Source organism: Podarcis gaigeae (assembly GCF_964106915.1).
Source record: "Podarcis gaigeae genome assembly, chromosome: 3".
Taxonomy (NCBI): Eukaryota; Metazoa; Chordata; class Lepidosauria; order Squamata; family Lacertidae; genus Podarcis; species Podarcis gaigeae.
The window spans coordinates 80,422,792-80,446,607 of NC_139680.1; the positions used below are offsets into that span (position 1 = coordinate 80,422,792).

Here is a 23,816-nt window from a genome sequence, read left to right on the forward strand (position 1 = left end):
CTTATTATTACAATATAGATAGACAAGCAGTGCGTCCCTCTCTCGGTCCCTTTCCCGTTTGTTTCCTAAATCTGCGCCTTTCATAGCACCTTATATGTATCTAGCAGGACCTTTCACCTTCTAAGTGAGTGTCGTCATCACTACTACCCGGAAGCTAGGGTGACGCATGCGTGGTCTGGCCAAGGGAGATGGCGACGTTGTCGGAGTTGGAGCTCGAGAAGTCTGACGAGAGAGATGGCGAGGGAGAGGTTGATGATGGAAGCGGCTTTACTCTGGAGGAGGTGCTGCGCCTCGGAGGCACCAAAGTAAGAAAGAGGCCCTGAGGCGGCCAGGAAAGGGGTCCAGGGAGGTCCCTGCCTCTTTCCTTCTCTTTCCTTCCACGTGGTGGGAAAGGGGTGAGAGCCTTAGGTCAGCCTGGCTTTAACAGGCGGAGTTTCTCTAAAAGTCGAAACAAAATTAAAAAATTCCTTCCAGTAGCACCTTGGAGACCAACTAAATTTGTTATTGGTATGAGTTTTCGTGTGCATGCATCTTCAGATACATGAGATAAGAATCCAATATAAGATAAGATCTTGTATAAGTAGCTGTCTTATTACAAAAGAATTTCAAAAATAGACTGGAAAGAGAAGTTGCTGAATTGCAACTTATTACCAAACTTAAAACCATGGAGATACCTGGTCTGAATAGAGACATTGGATTCTTATTATACATGATAAAGCTATTTTTAGCCATCTCACCCCTTGCTTTTTCCTGTAAGACCAAGTGCAGTAGTTAACAGTCGTCAACAGGTTTACCACACTTATCAGCCAATCACCCATTCCCACCACCCTTCTGAGTAATACCCCCCCCCCCCCACTATATATAAGGGACTGGTGACTTCTGTTTCAGTGTATCTGAAGAAGTGTGCATGCACATGAAAGCTCGTACCAACAACAAACTTAGTTGGTCTCTAAGGTGCTACTGTAAGGAATTTATTTATTTTGTTTAGACTACCAACACGGCTACCTACCTGTAACTTTCTCCAAAAGGGCATTCGCCCTGGAAGGAGACGTCATCTGTCTAATGTTGGCTTCTCACGTGTTGCTGTCTTTTCAAACTGGTGGAAATAAATGGCAGATCTGCTGCATGTGTAGCTTGAGGGGTTACACACATAGTATGTGGGCAGTGAACAATTTTTGTTTTCATTTTTAGACATCTCCTCCCTCACTGGGTTTTATACAAAGAGCCTTCTGGCCCCATGTGGACCAACAGATAATACTGTAACAGAAATGTGCGGCCACAAATTCTTATGTCATGACTAACCTGTTGTTCTTAATTTTTTTATATGCAGCCACTGATTAAGACAGATTTTTTCTGATTTTTGTACATGGTTTTTAGTAAAACAAAAAATAAAAATCCAGCACTTTGAGAGCAGGTGGGACAATTCTTAATACTGGATAGTCCTTACATTGGTGGATATTTCAGAGGTGTGCAAGTAATTTAGAAGCAGTAATGGGCAATGTTGTCTGCGTATGTTATAAGCCTGTTTGCAATATTGATGTTATATAATGCATGTACTGTCAAATGATGTTATCCATGAACACGTTGCTGAGACAACTTGTTACTTTGTTTTATGCAGCAAGATTATATCATGCTCGCTGCTTTGGATGAGACCGAAGAAATTGTAGATGGTGGGAAAAAAGGTGCCATTGATGATCTGAAGGATGGTGAATTGGAGGCATTTATAAAATCACTGGGTGTGAGCAGCTATTCAAAAAAATTCCTGGTTGCAGCAGATGAAGAAGAAGAGGGAGAAGCAGTTGAAGGAGAACAAGAGAAAGAGAAAGTCAACCAAAAGGAAGTTAACAAAACTACGGTAGCAAAAAAAGAAAACCAAGTGAAAGGAAGTAAAGAAAAAATAGAGTCAAGTAATGCCCAAGATAATAAGAAACAGTCAGTTCCCAATAGTGTTTTGTTGCATGGAACAAAAAAAGACAAGGAAGTGGACACTTTTCAGTTTCATGAGCGGCAGATACTTCTTATAAAACCAGGGGGCAAATGGTATGATCTGGAGTATACAAATGAATTTTCTACTGAACCCCAAAATCAGTCCCTTGTATCCAAGTATAAGGCTTTGGCTCAAAAGCTTTACCAACAAGAGGCAGACCTCTGCAAGAGTAAGGCAAATCTATGGAAAGGATCATCATCAGCTTGGATGAAAACTGTAGTATCATCAGGGACTCTTGCTGACAGAATGGCTGCCATGACCCTTCTTATCCAAGATGCTACTGTCCACTCACTTCAGTTTATAGAGACCCTGGTGAATCTGATCAAAAAGAAAGGTAGTAGAAGGCAGAGTTTAATGGCCTTGGATACTTTCAAAGAGCTTCTCATGACACATCTTCTACCAGACAATCGTAAGCTGTACACTTTCTCCCAACATCCCTTTGGCTCTCTGGAGCAGCTCTCAAGTGGCAACAGAGACTCGAGGGACAGGCGCCTGATCTTGTGGTATTTTGAGCATCACCTGAAGCACTGGGTGGCTGAATTTGTGCAAGTGTTAGAATCACTGAGTCACGATCCCCTGGTGGCAACAAAAACCCGTGCTCTTGCTGTTGCGCATGAACTTCTCTGCAACAAGGTAGAGGAAGAGAAAGCTTTTCTTGTGCAGTTAGTAAACAAACTGGGAGATCCTCTCAACAAAATAGCCACCAAAGCATCTTATCTGCTAGAGACTCTGCTTCATAAGCATCCCAACATGAAAGGAGTGGTGTGTAATGAAGTGGAGAGGCTTCTCTATCGATCAAACATTAGCCCCAAAGCACAATACTATGCCATCTGCTTTTTGAACCAGATAGTTCTTAGTCACGAGGAGAGTGAGCTGGCTAACAAACTCATTACACTCTACTTTTGCTTTTTTCGGTCTTGTATCAAGAAAAAAGACGTTGAGTCCAAAATGCTTAGTGCTCTCTTGACGGGGGTGAACAGAGCTTACCCTTATGCTCAGACTAGTGATGAAAAAATAAAGGAGCAGATGAATACTTTGTTTAAGGTTTTGCACCTTGCGAACTTCAGCACCAGCATCCAAGCCTTGATGTTGCTGTTCCAAGTAATGGATTCTAATCAGACTATATCTGACCGATACTACACAGCCCTATACAAGTAAGCATCACATACATTTTAATGTTTCTATTAAGTCACGTTTTGTAGAATATTTTCTGCTGATCAGTTTTTTATGGTTTTTATGAATTTAAATTGTGAATATTGTGATGGCAAGAGAACTACTTTGTCCCCTTTTGCATATCAGCAGTTGCCCTGTCTGTTTTTGGCATTTGATAGGTAAACTGTTTTGCTTGACAATTCATGCCAATGTAGACATCTGTGGAGGTTCTTTGTTTCGTTTTGGTTATTATTGGTTTTCTCCAGTCGATTATCCTTTATTGAAGCAGGGTTGAGCCAAGAGCCTCCTGTTGTACCAGTTTTTCTTTTTCCTTCCTCTGAACTCAGTTTACAGAACAATCTTAAGTGGGGTGGGAATTGAAGTGGGAGATGATCCACCACCCATGGTGGCAGTAGAACACACTTCTTTTTGCCTTGTACTTCTTACAAACCCTTGCTTTGCCTCTCCAGTTGAAATAAATGATAGATGTATGTCCATGGACCTTTCTGCTGGCGTAGTGGAGGACTCACCAGCAAAGGTCCCATCCACTATCCTAACCTGATTGTCTGAGTGTTAGGTTGCTCTGTGAATGTTTAAATAAAACAAATGTAGAGATCTGAAGTCCTACTTTTACCAAATTTTCAAAAACAAAAAGAGAAAAATAAAATAAAATGGGTTCTCCTCCCATTTTTCTGTCCCCATGCCTTCACATATCAACTGTGGCTAATTATGGGATATTATTCATGAAGCAGTGGTTCACTTTAAACTAGAGTGAGTAAAAAATAATAATTTTGTGTCAACAGTAGTAGTAAATGATGCAGCTGTCATATGTTGGTCTGTAGCTCAAATTCAGAAGAATGAGTGAATTCATGAGCAGAGGTTAATGCTGATAATGATTATATTGTTTTTGCAGGAAGCTACTGGATCCAGGATTAGCGCTGTGTGCCAAACAGTCTATGTTTCTCAACCTTGTCTACAAATCTTTGAAGGCTGATATAGTACTGCGGCGGGTGAAAGCTTTTATAAAGCGATTGCTTCAAGTCACCTGTGGTCAAATGCCACCATTCACCTGTGGAGCTTTGTACCTTGTGTCTGAACTTCTGAAAGTAAAACCAGGGTTACGAGTACAGCTGCAGGATCATGTGGTATGATATCCGTCTTATAAAGTTGTTCTTAGCCTGCCTTTGTAGAACTAGCTGTTGACCTCAATTAAAAAAAAATGCTTTCAATCCACAATTTTGGCTTTATATGCTATCCCTGGAACGTAACTTATCAGAGTTTTGCATGATCACCACACTGGTTTCATCTTAAAACTGATTCATTTCCTAGGAATCTGACGATGAGGAACATTTTCATGACTTTGAAGAAGCTGAAGAAGAGGAGGAAAAACTTGTAGATGTTGATGAAGAAACAGAAACAATAAAAACAGAAGAATCTGTGAAACCTCATGACCCAGCTTCAGGAGCTTCATGGGTACATCACCAAAATCTAGCAGGTAAAAATTGAAAAATTGTGAGTGAGATTCATCTGGCAGATGTTGACTGGAATGTTTCAGGTCCTAGTAGATGGTATTAAATTCTGCAAACTTTAATCTGAAGGGTGTTACTCAAAGGAAACTTTCCTTATTTAAACTTGTTTATGTGGAGAGGATTGAACGGAGCCAGAGGAAGGCCATCTGCTAAAAGTGTTTGGGAACAGTGTCAGTAGATAAGACATTGCCAGGGTTATGGGCCATTGCTGCTGCTGTATTAACAACTTTAATGAGACATGCACTACTTAAGTGGTGTGCCCCCCTCCTCTTGGTTATATTTCTGTAAGTAAAAAGTGCTTTAAAATGTCATGTCTCATTCACTTCTCCACCTATCTTTTGATTTAGGCTGGTGTCATTTCCATTTTACAGAATGGGAACTGAAGCCATGAGACTTTGGCTGGGCTCACATGACTCCTCTCATGTCCAAGTCCAGAACTCTTACTTTCTTGTTCACTCTGGTTTCTGATCTGTTGTAGACATCTGGCAGCTCTGTGTAATAATGAGAATGTTCTTCTTTCAGCTGTAATCCCACCAGATGTTGCAATTGCACTAAAAGAAACTGGCTTACCTTCCCACTCTGCTATGTAAATCAACATGCATTTTGCAGACTGGGTTGTATGAAATTGGAGCAGGACACAGAGATTTTTGTTGTACCTTTTGTGGTGTTACTGCAGAAGGACTCTCCTGTCTTTAAAATGATCAGGAGAAGATCAGGAGTAGTTGATGTGATGCTCATCAGATGTTGCTCAGGGATGATGGGAGTCCACAACATCTGGAGGGTACGGGGTTGACTACTTCTTTGTTGGATAACTAGGTGTTCCCCTTTTAAGTATCTAGATCTGTTTGTCTTTGATGATACAAAACATGTCTTCTTTTTCAGGGGGCAAGAATTTGGGTAGCTATGACCCATTACATCGAAATCCTTCATACTGTGGAGCTGATAGAACAAGTTTTTGGGAACTAAAGAAGGTACCTTTTTTCATGAACACCAGGAATTTCAATGTGGGAGGGATCCCAGACAACTTTATTTTATTTTTGCAGAATTTCCCCTTTAACAGTGGGTATGGTATCGTTTCATTGAATTGGATCCAGAGTTAGAGTAGGCTTATTTAAATAATTGGTGTAAGTTAAGTCTCTTGGAGACTCATTCTAAGTATGACCAAGTGTGGAGTCAACCTATTGTACAAGTTTTAAGAGGAGGGGAGCCTTGTTCAAAGATTAGTTCTGGCATCCCTCTTATGACTTTACATTGGAACAGGTCTAAGATAACTTCCTGGGACGCGGGTGGCGCTGTGGGTTAAACCACAGAACCTAGGACTTGCCGATCACAAGGTCGGCGGTTCAAATCCCCGTGACGGGGTGAGCTCCTGTTGCTCAGTCCCTGCTCCTGCCAACCTAGCAGTTCGAAAGCACGTCAGAGTGCAAGTAGATAAATAGGTACCACTCTGGCGGGAAGGTAAACGCCGTTTCCGTGCGCTGCTTTGGTTCGCCAGAAGCGGCTTAGTCATGCTGGCCACATGACCTGGAAGCTGTATGCCGGCTCCCTCGGCCAATAAAGCGAGATGAGCGCTGCAACCCCAAAGTCGGCCACGGCTGGACCTAATGGTCAGGGGTCCCTTTACCTTTAAGATAACTTCCATCAGCTTCATCCAGCATAGACACTGCTCAGGAATTATGGGAGTTGCAGTCCAACAACATATGGAGGTCATCACATTAAGCCTACAGCTCTCTCTCTCTCTCTCTCTCTTTCTCTCTCCTCCCAGTAGAGGTTACTTCTCAACACAGGGGATGGTAACATAGTGCTGCAAATCATACTGGCACCTGCTGCTGGAGCTAGTGCAGAGCCTTTCTGATGATTCATGTGATAAAAGATTCATGTGATAAAAGTGGCACTTAATGTTACATCTAATATGTGGAAAAGTCAGTTCTAAAAACTGCCACATGGGGGATCATGGCCCCTTGTTATCTGGCTTCAAAGCTACTTAGGTAATTTATATACTTCAGCTACATTACAGACCAAACAAGAAGTAAGGAATTACCGTATTTTTCTCTCTATAACACGCACCTGACCATAACATGCACATTGTTTTTAGAGGAGGAAAACAAGGGAAAAAACATTCTGAATGAAACAGTGGATGTATCATTTTTGGGCTTCATGCTGTGGCCACAGACATGTGATCTGATGGTGAATTTGGGGTGACCCAATGCAAAAATCCTGAGAATTCCTGTGGATCCATGCTTTGTAACCACGTTTTTGCACCATTGCAGCCCCAGGCAACAGTGGGTGTGTGATTTTGGGGGGGCAGGCTGTAGCCATGGACATGCTATGTGATCTGATGGTGAATTTGGGGTGACCCAATGCAAAGATCCTGAGGATCCATGTGGATCTATGCTTTGTAACCACATTTTAAGTGGGGAGCAAAGGAAAAACAAAGAAGGGACATGAGAGGGGTGTGCAGAGAAGCAGCTGGAGAGGGATTTAACGGGAGGGAGGAAAGAAAGGCAAAAGTTTCCCCCCACCCAAGCCAGCCATCTCTCTCTCTCTCTCTCCCTCCCTCCCTCCCTCCCTCTCTCTCTCCCTCCCTCCCTCCCTCTCTCTCTCCCTCCCCCCCTCTCTCTCCCTCCCCCCCTCTCTCCCTCCCCCCCTCTCTCTCCCTCTCCCCCAGCGGCACCGGAGCACAGAGACACACTCTGCTTTCCCCTCTGCTTGCCTGGAGGGGAGGGGCTTTCCCTGCTCTTTGTTCCGTTTCAGCAAACACAGCAACGAAACAGAGGAGGGTGGGCAGTAAGACCCTGAGGCAGAATGCAGGAAAGCAGCCACTTCCTCTTTTCAGGTTTCCCTTCTCCGGTTGAAGCGCGATTTGATTTTTGCCTGATTTTTCGGCTCCAGGGACCACACATTCGCTCTATAACACGCACAGACATTTCCCCTTCCTTTTTAGGAGAAAAAATCTGCGTGTTATAGAGGGAAAAATACGGTAGTAACACATTTATTAACAGCAGTTGGAATGGTAATAGACAGAACTTTACTGGTTTACTGTAATCAGCTGATTATTATGTATTGCAAAACAACATGTTTAGTATTTTATCCCTCTGGTGACCTGTTTTTTGTTAGTCATGTCATGTTTTATGATTTACGTGTGTACAATTTTGTAGCAAGAAAATAATAAATAAATAAGGGGGGGGGAACCTGGAGTGAAGGTTAAGATGTCCATTTAATCTGTTAATATGGTGCCAAAAACTTGTATTGGAATAAGATTTTATATTACAACATTGATTTTATTTTTCCAGCTTTCAGAACACTTTCATCCATCTGTTGCCCTCTTTGCAAAAACTATCCTAGAGGTTAGTTGAATTTCTTACTTTTTTCCACTACTTTGGTTGCCCTTTTGGGTGTCCTGTCACATGTACTTAATGATTTGGATTGCACATGAATAGTAGTTTCCAGACATAAATGGGGGCAACAAGTAAATGGGGGAACCATTCTTGATATAAATATTTTTTCCTGTAGAAAACCAGATTGGCTAAGGTTTCCACCTTGCTACAGATACTTAAAGTGGGAGACAAGGCAGTCATGTTTCTGCCTGTCTCCCACGTGTCCTCTTGTCCACCCCTTTCTTCACTTGTTGTGTGGCACACCTGAAATCCTACGTGGCAGAGCAGGAATAGCCACTGCTGCCTTCCCTCCACTGAAAGGGTTCTGTGTGATCCAAGTTTCAGAGAGGCAACCTATTTCCTCTTTTCCTTTGTCTGAGTAACATCACTTATTTGTCTGCTGAATCCAAACACATGTGATTCTGCTTCCACTTCCATTCATGTATTTCTTGATGCAAATTGACACTATGAATGTTAACTTTGTTTCAGGGGAATTACATTGAATACACAGGTGATCCTTTGCAGGACTTCACTCTAATGAGATTCTTGGATCGTTTTGTGTACAGAAATCCCAAAGCTCCTAAGGGCAAAGGTATGGACCCTATCAACATTTGTCAGGTGTAGCAGATAGGTTAAGGTTAATGACAATTAAATTTTTGTGTGATTTCTTGACTTTCTAATGCAGAGAACACCAGTAGCGTGGTAATGCAGCCAAAGAATAAACAGTCCATGAGTGATGTACGAAATCTTGCGGGTAAGTAAGGAGCTTTCATTCTAAAGTTTATAGTCAGTGGTACCCTGATCATAAATACAATGCATTGTAAGATCCATCACTTTCAGTGGAAGATATTTGCACAATGAGTTTTATCCAATATTGTCATTCCATTCAGGAATGGAAGCAGGGCCAATTTTTGCTAGTTCCTCCTTCCTGCAGGCCTCATGCTGTTGTGGAGGGTCCCCCATCCCCAGTAGTAGATGAGGGAGGCCTTGGAAGGGGAATGAGTCACTCCATCTCCTCGATCTATTTTGGTTGCCCTTTTCTGATCCTTTTCTAACTCTGTAATATCCTTTTTGAGCTGGAACAATCAACATTGCACACAGTATTGCAAATGCGGTTGCATCACAGATTTGTATAATGGTATTACGATAGTGGCCATTTTATTTTCAATTCCTTTGCTAATGATCCCTAGCGTGGAATCTGCCCACTTCACTGCTGTTGCACACTGGGTCAACAGCTTCATCTATTACGACCCCAAAGTATTGTTCCTAGTCCATCACCATCAGTTGAGAAGTCGTAAGTGTGAAATTTGCCCTGACGTGCATCACTTTACACTTACATTGAATTGCATCTGCCATTTTACTACTCATTCACTCAGTTTGGAGAGGTCCTTTTGGAGCTCTTGACAATCTCTTCGTTTTGTTTTGTTTTAACGGCCCTGAACAATTTAATATCATCGGCAAACTTGGCCCCTCACTGGTTACTTCTAACTCTAGATTGTTTATGAGCAAGTTAAAAGTCCAGGTACCAGATACCAATCCCTAGAGGACTCCACTTTCTCTGTTTGGAAAACTGTCCATTTATTCCTCCTCTGCTTCCTACAACTTAGTCCTTAGTCAGTTTGTGATCCGCAAGAGGATAGCTATTTCAGAAGCAGAGACCTCACATTAAGAAAAAAGAAGGAAGGGGAGTGATGTTATTGGATACAGAGTTCATTGTTAGACTCTCAGAAGTAGGATTCAGATGAACAGTTAAGGCTTTAACTCATTAACATTAGGGCTAAGGATATTCATGTTATGTAAAACCAGTAATGATCTAATATACAATAGTGGTTTTGTGGGACCTCTCAAATTTCTATTTGTAATCCATGTTCCCATGGTATCCTATAACTACATTTTTCTGCCTAAGTGATCTGAGCAAGAAAAATTAAATTTAGATGGATTATATAATAAATTTACTTGTTCTGATTCTGTTTAATATTAAGTTATTTTTTAATTTAAAAGTTAAATTCCTTTTACATTCTGAACTTTTGTGCTCTGGATTCCCCCCTCCCCATTTTTTATAAATTGGGTGGGTGAGGGAGGGGTATTCATTTTGCACAGAGAGATTTAGTTGATCTCACTGGATTGATTGGTTTTGAAGCTAGCAGCGCTAAAGACATTGCTTAGGAAAAATGTGTATGACATGGCATTTGAATAACATTTATAGCAAGTTAATTTGATGAACAACCATCAGTTCTTTATTATTTTATTTCCAGTGAATAGCAAGGAATTCCTTGCCCAAGATGAAAGCAAAATCCCAGTAGATGAAGTCTTTTTCCACAGGTATTGACATCTTTGATTGATACTTCCATATGTTCATTGCTCTTAATTTTGTTTCCTTTGGGGAGGGTTTATTCTTGGAGACACTTTCTACTGTTGTGAAAGTTTTACTGCAAATCACTTCCATGTATTTTTATAGGATAGGGGGATCACGGCTGGGAAAAACGGATATTTCAAATTACTAGATAAGATCAGTGGAGGAAAAAAGCTTTTTATAAAACACATCCATTTCTAGACAACAGTTCCTTGGAATGTTCCATACATCCCAGCAAAACAGCAGGGAATTTGCCCAGAATAACTGTGCTGTTATGGCTCATGTTCTTCCATCGGGTCAGCAGCAGCACCTGTATCTATTATGGGATGCACCAGTTGGTTGCTGGTGATTCTGTTTTAGCCCTGGAGAAGGCAGTGTACATACATCTGCTTGCAAATAAGACAACTGCTTTTCTAGTCTTATATGACCAGAATAAGAATCTGGAAATGGCAGATTGGCAGATGTCTGGTGCATAGCTAGCCCCATCTCTATAACCTTTTGGGAATGACTTGTCTGTTAAAATGGATATGAAGGAATGGGCTTTTTTGTGCTGAAATGGGAAAAATGCTAAGTAAGGTAGGAGATGTGGGAAGATCATTACAGCTGTTTGAACGTAAACCAGATCGATTTTATGTTATCATTCATGACATTGTGGCACATCAGATGTTTATTGTAGTGTTTTACCATGGAGGAGGGGGAAGGATATATAACCCCCCACAAGCGCCATGTGGCAGCGTGACTTTCTGTTAGCGTTTGGAAAGAAATGCCCCCACAGTAGCCTTGAACCAAAGGCTCTTTTTGCCAGCAAATGAATGTTGCGACATCACACTGTGATAAATCAACTTGCTACCCTGATATTACAGGGTGGTACTAGCCCAGTTATCTTTATAATACAGGAGTGGGAAACCTCAGGCCTCGGGACCATACATGTTCCTCTCGGCCTCTCCATCTGGTCCTCATAATGTTCCCCAGGCCACACCCTTCACTTGGCCTGCTGGAAAGTGTCCTTGAATTCTAATGTTTCTTGTCTGGTTAGAACGTAGAGAGGGGTGTGGGAGTCTGTGTAGAAACCAGCCTAAAGTACAAAGATGAAATTTACATGAATTGCTCTTGAAAGGTTGTTGCAATAGGAAGTAATGACTTTAAAACAGTAGGAAATTGCTTGATGCTTAGGCAGGTTTAACGTCTCGAAATATCCTTATTTTAAGTTCATCAAATCAGGATGTCTTAATAGCCATGTTTTATACGAATGTGAAAACATTTCTTTTTAATACGCAGATTTTATAAAAAGTTGGACTTGGAGAAGGAGAAAAGGAAACCTGCGAGAGATGATGAAAGTGTGGAAGATGTGGATGATGAAGAGTTTGAAAGAGCTTTAGGTAAGACTTGTCCCATCCTGTCCCATTTTTCACCCCAAAGAGATGTAGAGGACTTTGGCTTCCCTTGAAGATGGGTAGTAATCCTTTAGCAGTTCTTCTAAGACTGGTCAGTAGATGGAACTCAAGGTTATGTGAATTTCCAGTTCAAAGATGTGGGTGGGGAGATGAGCCAACTCAAGCTAAACAGCTGCTTACACTACAGTGTTGCCTGGTTGCTCATGTGGCATTTGCGCCTCTAAAACTTGGCAAATTCCAGGTTTGATATTTGGTCTTGGTCTTGGTGGGTTGTTAGGTGGCAGCTGCTTCATGCAAGAATATAGGGCACATTGCAAATTATAACAAATTGCATTTTGAAACAATTTGTTTTAAATACCAAATCAAAATGTTTTGATTTTGCCACCTTCTTTCTTTCAGATTCATTTGAACATGATAGTTATTTTGATACACTTGTCAATGAGGACCTTAATTTTGCTGAGTAAGTTTTTTTTAATGGGAATAAATAAAGATATGAAGTTAAGAGTTTCTGCATGGGCACCATGAACGACTTGATAAAGCAAATAGAGTAAATGGAGTGTATTGTGTATGTGCAGTATGTCACAAGGCTCTTCTAAAACTTTGTGCTGTGTTGGAAAAAAGTTTGTTAAATATACCTCAAGTGTATTCAGAATCCCCCTTCCCTCCTGAAATATGACTACATTACTTCTGCAATTATGAATCAACCAAATTACAAGGATATTGATGCAATTTCTGTGTAAAACAAACAGCCAGACTTCATCTCCCTTGATCTCCTTAGTCATGATCTAGTTTTGGGGAGGAGGAGATTTGAGAACCTGAACTGTGACTCCTAGGGGTGCAGACAGTTGTGAAGATCAGGGCACCTTCTTCCCTTTTCCTTGGAAAGGGTTTGTATTCTGCCTTATCTTCTACACTGGCCTGCCCAGTAGTAACTTTTGGCCCACCGGGTGTCATTGTACTTAGCATGGCCAATAGTTGAGGATGATGGGAGTTGTAGTCCAAATGCATCTGTAGGACTGCAGGTTCATCCTCCATACTGTTAAGTATGTTGTGGATCAATCTAGCTGCTTTCACCCTGCTGCCTGGCAAATATACATCTCTCTCTCTCTCTCTCTCTCTCTCTCTGTGTGTGTGTGTGTGTGTGTGTATATATATATATATATATTTATGCAGGTTTTGGTGTCCTCGGGTGTCTTCCCGTGTAAAAGTTGGGGTGTCTAGGCGACGTTTCGACGAGGTCTCACTCGTCATCTTCAGGCTGGTGCTTTCGGCTTCTTGTTACTGGAACAGAGCGGGATCTCAATGTTTGAGTTCCTATAAATACTGTAGAGGGGGTGTGGTGTCTAGCCTCCAATGTTCTGGGCAGAGAGGAAGTTCCCAGGCTAGTGTGCCTTTTCTTCTTTTGTTCCTTAATTACTTGAGAGATACCTTGAGTGATTTCTTGAGTGATATCCTGAGTACCACTTAGGTGGGTCATTAGGTGTGGATTAGTTGCTAAAGTCTTTGTGTCTTGACCTCTTGAACTTTGTGAAGAGTTTTCCTGAGAAGATGGCTGTATTGCACTTAGTTGTGCTTTGGCTTGGCTTCGTGTATAGGGGCGAGCTGTGGTTTTGTGGCTTGTGTCAGCCAGATCTGTGTAGGGATTGCAGGGGGGTGCAGCATCCGGAGGTGCCACCATGGATTGGCTACTGGTGGCACCTCCGGATGCTGCACCCCCCTGCAATCCCTACACAGATCTGGCTGACACAAGCCACAAAACCACAGCTCGCCCCTATACACGAAGCCAAGCCAAAGCACAACTAAGTGCAATACAGCCATCTTCTCAGGAAAACTCTTCACAAAGTTCAAGAGGTCAAGACACAAAGACTTTAGCAACTAATCCACACCTAATGACCCACCTAAGTGGTACTCAGGATATCACTCAAGAAATCACTCAAGGTATCTCTCAAGTAATTAAGGAACAAAAGAAGAAAAGGCACACTAGCCTGGGAACTTCCTCTCTGCCCAGAACATTGGAGGCTAGACACCACACCCCCTCTACAGTATTTATAGGAACTCAAACATTGAGATCCCGCTCTGTTCCAGTAACAAGAAGCCGAAAGCACCAGCCTGAAGATGACGAGTGAGACCTCGTCGAAACGTCGCCTAGACACCCCAACTTTTACACGGGAAGACACCCGAGGACACCAAAACCTGCATTCCTGTACCCGTGAAAATCTACGAAAGCAAATATATATATATATATATATATATATGGGAGAGATGAGAACCCTGCTGCTGAATGGGCCTGAGCTAACTTATCTTGTAGGTTCCACTCCCATTAGTATTCCTTTTTCATCCGTAGGCATGTATTAGGAGGGTGGTGTAATCTACCTGTTACTTGCAATCAGGTAGTAGTTTAGAGTGATGAAAGCTGCAACCCGATACACACCAAGTGGGAATAGGCACTACTGAAAACAATGGGGTTTAGAATTGCAGAGTCAATGGCATGATGAGATATATCTTCTGAGCGATGGAGTGTGCTGCTTTATATGTAAACATGGATTGAAATAGTTCACTCTTAAATGAAGGAATCTCAAAGGAAAGCTCAACCACATTCGGCTTCAGAGAGCAGTTTTTCCACAGATGGATCACTTTGGGTTGCTTCCCCCTACCCCATTTCCACTCCCTCTTAGCTGAACAGTTTGGCAGCACACAGCACTTCCCCCTTGCTGGCTCAGAAAGCAGGCAAAGTGATTTTCACACGCTCATTGTGTGCTGGTGTTCCCACTGCCTGAAATTTCATACACTCTGAAATGTTAGTATTACAATAAAACAGGCTTTTGGGTGGCATACTGATACGCTAGGATCTTGGTATATTATATAAGGAGTTTATAGCAGATTTCATTTAACAATTCCCTTGTTATTTAGCATTGTGAAAATATCTGTAGAGTACTTTATGAACTCATTTATTGTGGAAATACTCTTGTTATGTGCCTGATAATTTTGGAGTGACCCTATGGGCATTCATCCAGTAAAACCCCATAAACCAGCTTTGCAATTTGCTATTCCTAGAGCAGGCAGTTTTACTGTTCGAAAGAGAATTGATCAAGTAATGGTCTAGTATTTTGTAAAGCTGCTAACATTCTGTGCTGCATCCAGTGGTATTGTCCTGTTTGCACAATGTCTTTTGCTTCCCTAATGGAACTTACCCTCCCACCCCCTGTAAAATCCCCCTAAATCTATTCTGTGGCATGCAAGGAAAGGAGATGAAGTGGGATTATTCTATGGATAGAAACCACCAAAACCTGTTTAGTTATGGTATATGCATTAGTTTAACAAAATTTGAGTGTTTTGTTTATAGACTAAACTCTGTATTGCTTGCTGTTTGTGATCTTTCTAAGCATTATGAGAAAGTTGGATGGGCGGATTTTCTAAAAGCTTTTCAAATTGTATTTTTAAATCAAATTCTAGTAATATAAAAAGCAAAGGGAAAAAGAAAAGCCAAAGTGATGAGGAAGCATTGGATGATTCAGACGACGATGATTTTGACGACCTTGATGATGAGGAAGTGTCTTTGGGTAGTATGGATGAAGACTTTAGAGAAGATCTTGATGAAGATGGAGGGACTTTTATGGATGTCTCAGATGATGATAAAGCTCCAGGTGAAAACACGAACGCACTTATTGCCAAATTATTAAATTGCTCGCTTTGTTAAAACACAGATTTTAAATGCCATAGGTACCTACTTGTTTGCCTTAGTGTTCCACCAGATATTTATGTGATTTAGCTGGAGCAGAAGACCACATAAGTTAGGTGTGGTGGTGGACAGATCCGAAGGATGCATGTGCCAAGGCTGATAGCGAATCATCAGAAATAAGTGTTGCATCTACTCTTGCATCCTGTAGAGCAGTATTTCCCAAACTTGAGTCTCCAGCTGTTTTTGGACTATAACTCCCATCATCCCTAGCTAGTAAGACCAGTGGTCAAGGATGATGGGAATTGTAGTCCAAAAACTGCTGGAGACCCTTAGGAAACACTGCTCTAGAGCCTAATTTCACATTAACATTGGGTCACATTAACATTGTTGACTAAACTAAAATGGCAGTAATTGGACCAAGCTGTGGTATTTTTATGTGCAACAAGCATGGTTGACTGAATGGTGCTGTCCTATTGCATTTTCAGTATTCAGAAACACATGTAGAAACATCTGAGCTGACTAGGAGTAGCCGTTTTGTGGAGTCTGTTCACAGGAAGTGAGATAACCACAATGTTTCAGGGCAGTTGGTTACTTTCTCTGTACGAAAGCGGAAAGTGTTTTCATATCGACAAATCATCCGTTTTATGATGTAGCCTGAGTAAAAGTTTTAATAGCTTTCCTTTTTGATAGATGACAATAAAGAGGAGCATGTCAAGCCTGCCAATAAGAAAGGCAAAAGAAAAAAAGAAATGGATTTTGCTGGATTGATGAAAGGTAACATAAAGACCTCTTAATATTTGGTAAAAACTGAGACAGCCTTGGGTGTCAGAATGCTGAGGGGTTTTGTAGCAGCCTGCCTCTCCGCTAGAAATGTCTTTTCACTCAGAATTGTGAATAGTTTCTGAGAGCGTCAGGGGTCTGTATTAGCTGTGCTGGCTATATATAAGGTACTTGAGCTTCAATCCTATATCCTCTTTCCTAGTAGTAAGCCCCACTGAACTCAGTGGTATTTACTTGTGCATTTATTTGTATAGGATTGCACTGGTAATAGACCCATTAAAGGAAAATGACGCAAGAGACAGAATTTACTCTGCAGAATTTACACACCTAATCACATTGACTTTTAACATTCTGTGTTGGTTAGTGTCCGAAAATCTGCATGTCCAGTTTGAGGAAGGAGAGGTAGGAATGAACTATAAGGTATTAAGAAAACCAGAGCAGTGTGTAGTTGTGATGGGAAGACAACATGTGGTAGTGATAGAAAGTGTGACACAGTACTGTATAGAAAGTGCACTTATTCTTTGTCAAGAAAGTTATTTGATTTTCATATCAGACACAGAAAACCAGATGGAAAGGATTAGTTCAGTTTTCAGCAGGATAGAGTTTTCTTTCAGCTGTACACCCGAAGTCTTATAGAGATGACAAAGGATAACTGGTTTAGAACTTGATTTTAAAAATGCAATGGTTAGATGATATTTGCCCAAGCTCTTAAAGAACTAGCATGTAAATCTGCTAAGGTACTTTATAGTTAGCAAAATCCCTTTCCTTACCTAGAGGAATAGTAAGTGGTAGTCTGTTTGATACCAGGGACAGTGCTGTCAAGAAAGTTAGAGATCATATGTTTATAAAACATTGAGAAAATGTTTTTAAAAGGATGGAGTTTTGAAATATAGCACCTTGTTGCAGATAGTGTAGAAGAGCCTGAGAAGTTCTGCTTGGGAGTCTCTTCCTGTTTCCTGCTCAAATCCATTCCCCACCCAACAAACACTTTGCGTTTTGTTCTTCATGTAGAATAAATAAATGCATATTAATGTTTTAAAGGGTCAAAAGAAAACAAGAAAAGAAAGCTCAAAGACACTGGCATCCTTGCTACTGCAGAAGAAGTAGGTGCCACCAAGTTTTCTATTTTTTAAAATGTCTTTGGTCTGCTGGTTATCAATGTACTAATCATCGTCTTTCTTTTGAAGTTTGGTTCCTTGCTGGATGAAAACATTGGGTCCAAGTTTGATAGTATTGGGATGAATGCAATGGCTAACAAAGATAATGCAAGTAAGTGAATTTCCCCATGTTCAGCAAATATATTTACCTGTCAGGCATTCCAAATGCTCATGTGATGGTTTTAGAAAGGCATTTCAGTTAGTTTCGTTTGAAACAAATGGAGGAGCATATTTATTTGATTTCTATCCTGCTCTTTCTCCCAGTTGTACCTTCACTTCCCCAGTGCCGCCCGTGTGCACTGCACAGTTCATGTCCCCATCTGTCCTGTGTTGAGCAGGAAAGTCTGAAAAGAGCTTCTAAGTGTGTTCTGAAAGGTGCTTCTAAATGCCTTCTAAGGATTCCTGCTCAAGAGGAAGTTGATTCACTCCAGTGCATTTAGAAGCCCACTTCAGACCTTCATGTTCAACTTGGGAAGGTGGTTGAGATGTATCTGGAGCACACAAAGCCTTCCCACTTTTAGCCTCATGGGATCCTGCTAGATAGGAATCCAGAGGGCTTAAGATTCCAGTTATATCCTCCCATATGCAAAAATTACATGGATAACCCAATTCCAGTGTATTGCATTATTTATAGGATGTCTAGAAACTGGCATTTGAACAGAACATGAGAGAACTAACTCTGGATGGACTTGACAGTCATATAACTAACTGTTCAGTCTACTAAAGTAGAATTAGACCTTTGTGTATTATCTACAGCTGCTCTCTTGCAGCTTTCTCAAAAAGAGAGCTGCATGCATGGTCATCTGCAGAATCTTGTCAATTCCCTTTTTCCCAGTTACTACCTCCCACTGTGAACTTAGCTTAATTTTGTGCAGATTATTCTTGTCTTAGTCCTGTAGTCTAAAACACCATTTAAATTTCTGAAAAGCATTCTGCATCTAAGAAATTACAACAGGCCTGTAGTACAAGTCAACTGCCAGGGTAAATTTGCCTGCACTCTTTGGCCAGATGAGAGCCTGTGCTGTATGGCAGCTTGTAATGACTGTACTAATGTTTTACGCAGCATTTTCAAGCAGATTATTGAAGATAGGTCCCCTAAGCATTCATACACTGAGTAGGGCTGAGTTTGTCACCTGTAGACAAAGTGGATCACAATTGGTATTTAAGATACTATTGGAACATCCCAAAATGGAAGTGAGCCACTAACTGCTATGTTGCCCAACACACAGAGAAGTATTGATCGAGCTGGTAGCACAGTAACCAAACCTCCTTAAATGCCTATTCTAGGTAACCTTTTTGAACAGACTGTCCAGCATGCTATCATAAGTGGGCACTCATACGAAGCATGCTAAATGGAATTTGAAATAAATTGCTTGGTTATGCACCACCACCTAAGATTTCAGGGTGTGTGTGTGTGTGTGTGTGTGTGTGTCAAACAAATATTTTGCTCCATCCCTTTTATGCAAGGATTCTACCCTGTGCTTTAACTTACCAAAAAACATGCTTCTTTTGAAGCTATATGATCAACTTAATTTGCCAATGGTACAATGGATGAAATTTACCAAAGGCAATTCGTTTATGGAAATTCCAGTTGTACATGGTATGTTGCTGGATTTTGGGCTCTTGCTAATAACTTTTTAAAAGTCCTTAAGTTTGCATTTGTAGAAAAATATATCATGATTAGCACTGAATCTTCAACTTGATATAATTCATTCCTCATTGGCCCAAATTACATTTAAGTTTGAAAAATGTAAGTTGTTTGAGACAAGATGGACTGTTGAAGGTGAGGAGGGAACTTTGTATTTATTTGTACATAAAGCATTTTGTATTTTTTTAGGACAAAACATAGCAGAGAGTTTGTCGGTCTTGAATCTCTAACTCAGGCAATATTCTTTGCATCCATAAAACTCAGTACCAGTTTTTCCCAGGATGTAGTCACTCCAAACTTATCTATGTGCTCTCTGTCTTCCTCCATTAGATGTCAAACAGCTCAGGTGGGAGGAAGAACGCAACAGGTGGATTCACAATAAGGATGTGAAGAGCATCATCAAGCAGAAAAAGAAGTTTAGACACAAAATGCTGAAAAACAAACACAAAAGTAAAAAGACAAGAAAATAAATATGAAGATATTTAATGTAAACATTTAAAAAATATTTCTACTTACAATTAGCTTTTGCTGATTAACCATGCTGCTTGATCTTTCTCCCTTTTTTCGTGAAAACCAGCGTATTCATTACATTTGTAATAAACTATGAAAATAGAAGAGAGTTTTTTTTATCTTTTGCACAACTGAATGAAGATTGACTTTTGAAGATCTAATTTTGATGGAATATATCTTTCTGATAAAATTGTAGTAGGATTTCCTTTTTATTTGCACTTGAATGTTGTTATTTTTTTAAAGTGTTGGGGAAAAAGAATTACACCAACATTAATTATCACATACCTTCTAGGATGGATGGGTATCTCCTATGCATTTTTTGTCTGAAATCTGAGAAAATAAAAACGTTAAGTTTGTAACAACAGTACAGTGCACAAGATTTCAGTCACAAAAATTTAAGTAGTGTACATTTTATTACATGGTGGCTACATTTCTTAGGTTTTTTTGGCCAGTCATAAATATCTGTGGTAATCTTACAGGTAATGCAGCAACTTGGTTGTTTAGCCTCCTCAGGCTGTATTTCCAGTTGAAGACTTGCAGAACTTAGGCTTGTCACATTGGGCACAAAAGTTGAAAAAGGGAAGGCTATCAGACTCAGGTATATTTTAAAATCTCAGTGGTAGGAAGTCTTAAGAGAACACAAATTAATCTTTTAACACATTGCATCACTGGTCTAAAACATCACAGGGGGATGTATAAAGTTCTCACTGTATTGAGATCTGTAGAGAGGGCAGTGCCTTGCCCTTCGGCTGCTCTCATATCCAGAATGTGCCCTACCTTTCACTTTAAAAGTGGCATAGTGGAGGTTGTCATGGTCTATCTCAGTTTAAGGAAGAACAGGTGGTGTGGTTGTTTTTTTTAAAGGTGTGCCACAGAGTTCTATTACAATAGTAACTCAAATTCTCCTCGTCTATCCTGAGCATTACCAATGTAATGCTCCTCGTAATGTGCAAAAGTATCCATGCCAGATAAAGCATGGAGGAAGTTTTTTTCCGTTACATGAATATACAACTCCACCCAGAGGAGCCCTGTTCTTAAGTTAGTCAGTACACAGAAGTGAAAATAGGATGCATGAACGTGAAATATCAGTCTAGGTTGGGAACAAAGACCTGCGCATATCAGCACTGCCGAATCAGCGCCAGGCCTACCCATGACAAGCAGGTAAGATCTGAAATAAGCTTCCACACATTCTTCCTTGATTGCAAGTAAATGCCTCTGTGCAACTGAACCTAGAAAAGTGTTAAACTGTGAAATGTGCATACCTGGCATAGGCAGGGTTTGTGTGTGCAGCCTCATGACCCCTATGCAAATAGATGTTTTCTATTCAGAGACAATGCCCATGAAAAATTGCTGGTGACTGGTAGTATGATACATGACAACCTAAACAGGCTAGATCCTGAGACCTAGTGTAGTTGAAATCATTCCAAAAACTGAAAAGCTGTTCCAAACAAACAGCTTAACTGCTATATCAGGAATTTTGCAGTAACATTAGAGAATGTTCAAGGAAAACTTCCCAATAGGCAATGGATATAGTTGCTCAGAGGGGACGCGGGTGGCGCTGTGGTCTAAACCACAGAGACTAGGGCTTGCTGATCAGAAGGTAGGCAGTTTGAATCCCCGAGACGGGATGAGCTCCCGTTGTTCGGTCCCAGCTCCTGCCCACCTAGCAGTTTGAAAGCACCTCAAAGTGCAAGTAGATAAATTGGTACCGCTCTGGTGGGAAGGTAAACTGTTTCTGTGCGCTGCTCTGGTTCGCCAGGAGCGGCTTAGTCATGCTGGCCACATGACCTGGAAGCTGTCTGCGGACAAACACTGGCTCCCTCGGCCTATAGAGCAAGATGAGCACCGCAACCCCAGAGTTGTCTGCGACTGGACCTAACCTTTACCTTTTTATAGTTGCTCAGTAGATTGAATTTAAATGAGTGAGTTCAGAAAGGATGTGTATGTTGGTTATAATACAAATACTGAAAGTCCTAGTGTGTTTTCTAAATTTTACAAATGGAAATATGCGACTCTGCTTAGTTTTCCATTTAAGAAATGAACTAGATTTCAATGTATATCCTACTTTTATGTGTATATAGCACGAATATTCTTATGACTGCAAATTCTCTGGTCAATACGCTCTGTGGATTGATGGTTATTTGAAAAAATAATGAGACATATTGTTTGTTACCTTGATTATTATCCATTTTAACATAGAGTGCATATGCGCTAGCAACTCCGATAATTTCCACTAATATAACCCCTTTGAAAATCTTCCTTCCAAGCTCAGGATTCATGGCACAGCTAGTCCCAAGTTCTAGAAACAGAGGGGAACAAACATTTCATTAATGACATAAAAATGTTATCAGAACAGGAAATAACTGATTTGTATATATGGTTTGATCAGAGGGATACTGAAGCATATTTGAAGAGAGGCCCCAATGGGCTATCAAAGCAGAAGAGAGAACAAGAGGCAGGATTTGCTTTCCACTTACTGTGCTCTTTTGAAAGTTCCAGTGCCTTCTGTTAATATTGAACATGTACTTATTCAGACAGTCATACTTTGATACAGGGAGAATGCTGACAACTGTATAGCAGCTCAGAGGCTTTGCTGTGAATTAAGAATCCATCAGTTGAAAATTTAGCTATGGCCTTTTAAGTTGAAAATTTAGGTGGCCTTTTAAGCATACAGAGACATCACCTTGCCAACAAAGGTCCGTATAGTTAAAGCCATGGTTTTCCCAGTAGTGATGTATGGAAGTGAGAGCTGGACCATAAAGAAGGCTGATCGCCGAAGAATTGATGCTTTTGAATTATGGTGCTGGAGGAGACTCTTGAGAGTCCCATGGCAAGAAGATCAAACGCATCCATTCTTAAGGAAATCAGCCCTGAGTGCTCACTGGAAGGACAGATCGTGAAGCTGAGGCTCCAATACTTTGGCCACCTCATGAGAAGAGAAGACTCCCTGGAAAAGATCCTGATGTTGGGAAAGATTGAGGGCACAAGAAGAAGGGGACGACAGAGGACGAGATGGTTGGACAGTGTTCTCGAAGCCACAAACATGAGTCTGACCAAACTGCGGGAGGCAGTGGAAGACAGGAGTGCCTGGCGTGCTCTGGTCCATGGGGTCATGAAGAGTTGGACACGACTAAACGACTAAACAACAAAATTAAGCATACAACTCTGAGTCTGCAATAAGGGGAAACTTAACTTGACATAGCTGATTTTTAAAATCATGAATGAGAAGTACTTTGAACAGTCTTTAAAACTTTGGAATCTAAGGTGTAAATGCAATTTCTAGAGTAGCTGTGACAGGCTATTTCAGCAAACAAAAGGAATCTTGTGGCACCTAAAAGACTAAATATTTTATTATGACAAGCTTTCAGAGGACTAGTCAACAAAAACCGATGTTTCAATAAAGTGTTTGTCTTTGTTGGAATTTGTGCTCAAAGTAATGAAACATGGTAAGGTTCCTGTCTGCTGATGATTCTGTACATGACCTCAGACACTACTGGTGAGGTTATATATGGCTGATCCACTTACATGTTTAGACTGTAGAATAAAGGGATGGTGTGCACAGGTGAACCATTTATTCAGCACAGGTGACACTTTCAATTTATCCAACTTGAAGACAAAAACAATATTCAATAGACACTTTGCAGCTTGAGCCAAGAGCTCAAATTAAGCACGTATCCACTCCAGTGTACAGGGAACCAAACTGCAGCCATACTTCTCTTCTCCTCCCCATGGAACTGCTATCGGCCTACCCTCGGCTGGCCACTTGACTTCAGCCCGCCCCTCCCCCCAACCAGCAGAGCAGACAAGCTAGGAACAAAAGGACTTCCTCCTTTTTTGTTTCTTCCTCTTAGAGTCACTAAGACACAAAGGCTGCAGCCGTACCTCGCCGTCTCCGCTCCGCTGCAAAGGTGCGAGCGGCGTTTTACCGCCGGTAACAAACGCACCGCGTCTGCCCGTGCGTAGTCCAGACCCACTTCCGGGTGGAAGTGCCGAGGCACGCATGCGCATGGGCGCGCGGCCTCTTCCTTTCGCGCATGCGCTCAGTCTTCGTTTCTTCTCGCCGGTGCTGGAGAGTTCGCGCTGTACTCCCTCTGTGGGTCCTGCTGGGACTGGTCGTGTCACTGTGCTGCCTGTAGGTGGCAGTGTAACGCAGCTGTGTCCTGCCGATCCGCATAGGAAGGGGCAGCCTTCCCTGCTACCAGCGGCTTCTGGAGTGCAGAATTTCCCGCCGCAGCTGAACAGAGGAACGT

The 23,816-nt window shown here is 41.3% G+C and overlaps 2 protein-coding genes across 4 annotated transcripts; one reads left to right on the top strand and one right to left on the bottom strand.

The window, feature by feature from the left end:
• The first annotated feature begins 55 nt into the window (after positions 1 to 55).
• On the top strand, positions 56 to 19,671 carry CEBPZ (CCAAT enhancer binding protein zeta). Its single transcript, XM_083732219.1, has 16 exons — positions 56 to 305; positions 1,619 to 3,141; positions 4,053 to 4,284; positions 4,469 to 4,634; positions 5,551 to 5,639; positions 7,962 to 8,015; positions 8,535 to 8,637; positions 8,731 to 8,799; positions 10,301 to 10,367; positions 11,677 to 11,777; positions 12,192 to 12,252; positions 15,246 to 15,436; positions 16,162 to 16,245; positions 17,293 to 17,354; positions 17,439 to 17,520; positions 19,387 to 19,671. The coding sequence occupies exons 1-16, from the start codon at positions 189 to 191 to the stop codon at positions 19,524 to 19,526; spliced, it is 3,141 nt and encodes a 1,046-aa protein (XP_083588345.1). The 5' UTR covers positions 56 to 188; the 3' UTR covers positions 19,527 to 19,671.
• Positions 19,193 to 23,472, bottom strand: CEBPZOS (CEBPZ opposite strand). 3 transcript variants are annotated; one of them, XM_083732896.1, is made up of 5 exons: positions 23,449 to 23,472; positions 21,740 to 21,865; positions 19,852 to 19,896; positions 19,573 to 19,657; positions 19,193 to 19,487 (listed from the first exon to the last, which is right to left on the bottom strand). In XM_083732896.1, the coding sequence occupies exons 2-4, from the start codon at positions 21,843 to 21,845 to the stop codon at positions 19,575 to 19,577; spliced, it is 234 nt and encodes a 77-aa protein (XP_083589022.1). In that variant the 5' UTR covers positions 21,846 to 21,865; positions 23,449 to 23,472; the 3' UTR covers positions 19,193 to 19,487; positions 19,573 to 19,574. The 3 variants fall into 3 exon arrangements, with proteins under 3 accessions (XP_083589022.1, XP_083589021.1, XP_083589020.1); XM_083732895.1 differs by lacking the exon at positions 23,449 to 23,472 and adding an exon at positions 23,316 to 23,424; XM_083732894.1 differs by lacking the exon at positions 23,449 to 23,472 and adding an exon at positions 22,044 to 22,219.
• Positions 23,473 to 23,816: the final 344 nt, after the last annotated feature.

Excerpts from the sequence above, each read along its gene's own strand:
- CEBPZ (XM_083732219.1), top strand. The coding sequence starts at position 189 with ATGGCGACGTTGTCGGAGTTGGAGCTCGAGAAGTCTGACGAGAGAGAT. Across the intron at positions 16,246-17,292 it reads TTTTGCTGGATTGATGAAAG|GGTCAAAAGAAAACAAGAAA; the intron begins GTAACATAAAGA and ends AATGTTTTAAAG. Across the intron at positions 17,521-19,386 it reads GGCTAACAAAGATAATGCAA|ATGTCAAACAGCTCAGGTGG; the intron begins GTAAGTGAATTT and ends TTCCTCCATTAG.
- CEBPZOS (XM_083732896.1), bottom strand. The coding sequence starts at position 21,845 with ATGAATCCTGAGCTTGGAAGGAAGATTTTCAAAGGGGTTATATTAGTG. Across the intron at positions 19,897-21,739 it reads TAAAATGGATAATAATCAAG|ATTTCAGACAAAAAATGCAT; the intron begins GTAACAAACAAT and ends TTATTTTCTCAG. Across the intron at positions 19,658-19,851 it reads ATACCCATCCATCCTAGAAG|TTTATTACAAATGTAATGAA; the intron begins GTATGTGATAAT and ends CTATTTTCATAG.